Source organism: Rhincodon typus, chromosome 43, assembly GCF_021869965.1.
Source record: "Rhincodon typus isolate 14 chromosome 43, sRhiTyp1.1, whole genome shotgun sequence".
Classification (NCBI taxonomy): Eukaryota; Metazoa; Chordata; class Chondrichthyes; order Orectolobiformes; family Rhincodontidae; genus Rhincodon; species Rhincodon typus.
The window spans coordinates 6,252,291-6,255,018 of record NC_063374.1 but is presented as its reverse complement, the minus strand read 5'-3'; the positions used below and the strand labels follow the sequence as shown (position 1 = coordinate 6,255,018).

The 2,728-nt window shown below is 45.2% G+C and overlaps 1 protein-coding gene across 1 annotated transcript in view; it reads left to right on the top strand.

Annotated features, from left to right (window-relative positions):
- Positions 1-2,079: 2,079 nt before the first annotated feature.
- The window catches only part of LOC109925231 (solute carrier family 22 member 6-A-like), a 20,379-nt gene continuing 19,730 nt past the window's right edge, over positions 2,080-2,728 (top strand). Inside the window, exon 1 of the mRNA XM_048619740.1 lies at positions 2,080-2,257. Coding sequence (XP_048475697.1) covers positions 2,130-2,257 — 128 coding nt within the window. The 5' untranslated portion in view covers positions 2,080-2,129. The remainder of the gene's footprint in view (positions 2,258-2,728) is intronic.

Sequence of the window (2,728 nt, the reverse complement as noted above, 5' to 3'; positions counted from 1 at the left end):
TTTCCGTGCTGTAGACCTCTACGGCTCTGTATGGTCTGTGAAAGCTTTATCCATTGGAGCTCTTCATTCATTAGCAGGTCATACTTTAATCAATTCCACTCCTGGGAGATTACGGACTATCTCGTGTCAACTGCGTTGATACTTTTCCAGAGCAGTGGAGATGCCAACGGTACATGCAACCTTCCAAATGATGGCCCGGAACATCATCAGACATTTCCATCCAAGTTCCCTTAGCAGCATCCATCCTTCGCACTTATCGCAGAAAGAACTTTACCTTGACAAGTTAAGGCACAATTCTTTCATTGGTTAACACAGGGTAGTGAGATCGCTCCAAAATGTTATCAAAGTCTTTTGGATTCAGGCACACTCTTGGTTTTCCATTGCTACCATTCTGCTTGTCCAATCTGTAATTATCACTGGAGGAACACAGCAGGACAGGCAGTATCAGAGGAAGAAGGGTCCAGACCCGAAACGTCAGCTTCCCTGCTCCTCTGATGTTGCCTGGCCTGCTGTGTTCATCCGGCTCCACACTGTGTTATCTCTGATTTCAAATAAACCTTTTGGACTATAAGTTGGTGTTGTGTGACTTCTGACAATCTCCGATGTCAAGAATGGGAGGATTTCGCCAATTTGTGTTCAAATCTCCCACCTCCTTCATAGCAGCAGATACGATCAAAATCCATTCAATCCTGACTACTCACTTCTGACACCGTGTGTGCGTGTGAGAGTGTGTGTGTGTGAGTGTGTGTGTGTGTGAGTTTGTGTGTGTATGCGTGTGTGTGTGTGTGCGTGAGTGCATGTGTGAGCGTGTGTGAGTGGGTGTGTGAGTGTGTGTATGTGTGTGAGAGAAAGTGTGTGTGTGAAGGTGTGAGTGTATGTATGAGTGTGTGTGTGAGAGTGTGTGTGTGTGAGAGTGTGAGTGTATGAGTGTGTGTGAGCGTGTGTGTGAGAGAGAGTGTGTGTGTGTGAGTCAAAGTGTGTGCGTGTGAGTGTGTGAGAGTGTGTGTGAGCGTGAGTGTGTGAGCGTATGACCGTGTGAGTGTTTGAGTGTGTGTGTGAGAGAGAGTGTGTGTGTGTGAGAGAGTGTGTGTGTGTGTTAGTGTGTGCATGCGTGAGTGTGTGTGTGTGTGTGTGTGTAGTGAGTGTATGAGCGTGTGTGAGTGTGTGTGTGAGAGTATGTGTGAGAGAGAGTGAGTGTGTATGAGTGTATGATTGTGTGTGAGTGTGTGTATGTGTGTGTGTGTGTGAGTGTGTGTATGTGAGTGTGTGAGAGTGAGTGAGTGTGTGTGTATGTGTGAGTGTGTGTATATGAGTGTGTGAGAGTGTGTAAGTATGTGTGAGTGTGAGAGAGAGGGTGTGTGTGTGTACGAGTGTTTGTGTGAATGTGTGTGCGTGTGTGTGTGTGAATGTGTGTGTGTGTGTATGTGTGTGTGTGAATGTATGTGAGTGTGTGTGCGTGAATGTGTGTGTGTGTGAGTGTGTGTGTGTGTGAATGTGTGTGAGTGTGTGCGTGCGTGAATGTGTGTGTGTGTGTGTGTTTGTGAGTGTTTGTGAGAGTGTGTGAGAGTGTGTGTGTGAATGTGTGTGAGTGTATGTGTGAATGTGTGTGTTTGTGAGAGCGTGTGAGTGTGTACGTGGACGTGTGTGTGTGTGTGAATGTGTGTGAATGTGTGTGTGAGTATGTGTGTGAGTGCATGTGTGAGTGTGTGTGTGTGTGTGTGAATGTATGTGTGTGTGTGTGTGAATGTGTGTGTGAGTGTGTGTGTGTGCGTGTGAATGTATTTGAGTGTGTGTGTGAATGTGTGTGAGTGAGTGTGTGTGAGTGTGCGTGTGAATGTGTGTGAGTGTGTGTGTGAATGTGAGAGTGTGTGAGAGTGTGTGTAAAATGCCGATCATTAAAACTTTTACTAACAAAATATTACATTGCACGTGTGGCAAGCACAATGTATTTCTCCCGAACACTGCAGCAGTTTTGTTTACAAGTGCATGAGTCTCTACCATGATTCACTGTTTGTTAGTTTCAGTAAATGTACAATCTGTTTTGACCTTTAATTCAGAGTCTTGAATCTACTTCTGTCTTCCTTCTAGGGGTTGAATGGGTCCCAACAAGATTTCGAATTTCTGTTGAAATGACTAGCAATTACATTTTCACTGCTGGTCAAATGATGCTGGCTGGTATAGCTTACGGAATCCAACACTGGCGCTGGATTCAGTTCACACTTTCAGTCCCATTTTTCGTCTTCTTCCTTTATTCCTGGTAAAGTCAAAAATTATTGATCTCTTTTACGCACTGTATCATCAATGTTCTGTCAGGACATATTAGGGTACGGTTAGATGGGATGCAGGAAGTGACAACACGGTAAATGACATGAGGAATAAGATCGCAGAATTCTTAGAAACCACACGGGGGGGGGATTTTCTTAAAGCATGAAAGGTAGAGTTTAGAAAGTAACGCTGTCTGATCTGTCACCAATATTTGGAAAAGGAAGCACACTTGCTCGATATATCAACAAGGCAAATGAATGACAAGCAAATGGGATAACAACATAGACTGTGTGGTGGCTCAGTGGTTAGCACTGTTACCTCAAGGGACCCGGCTTCAATCCCACCCTCGGGTGACTGTCTGTGTGGAGTTTGCACATTCTCCCCGTGTCTGTGTGAGTTTCCTCCCACAGTCCAAAGATGTGCAGGTTAGGGTGGATTGGCCGTGCTAAATTGTCCCATAGTG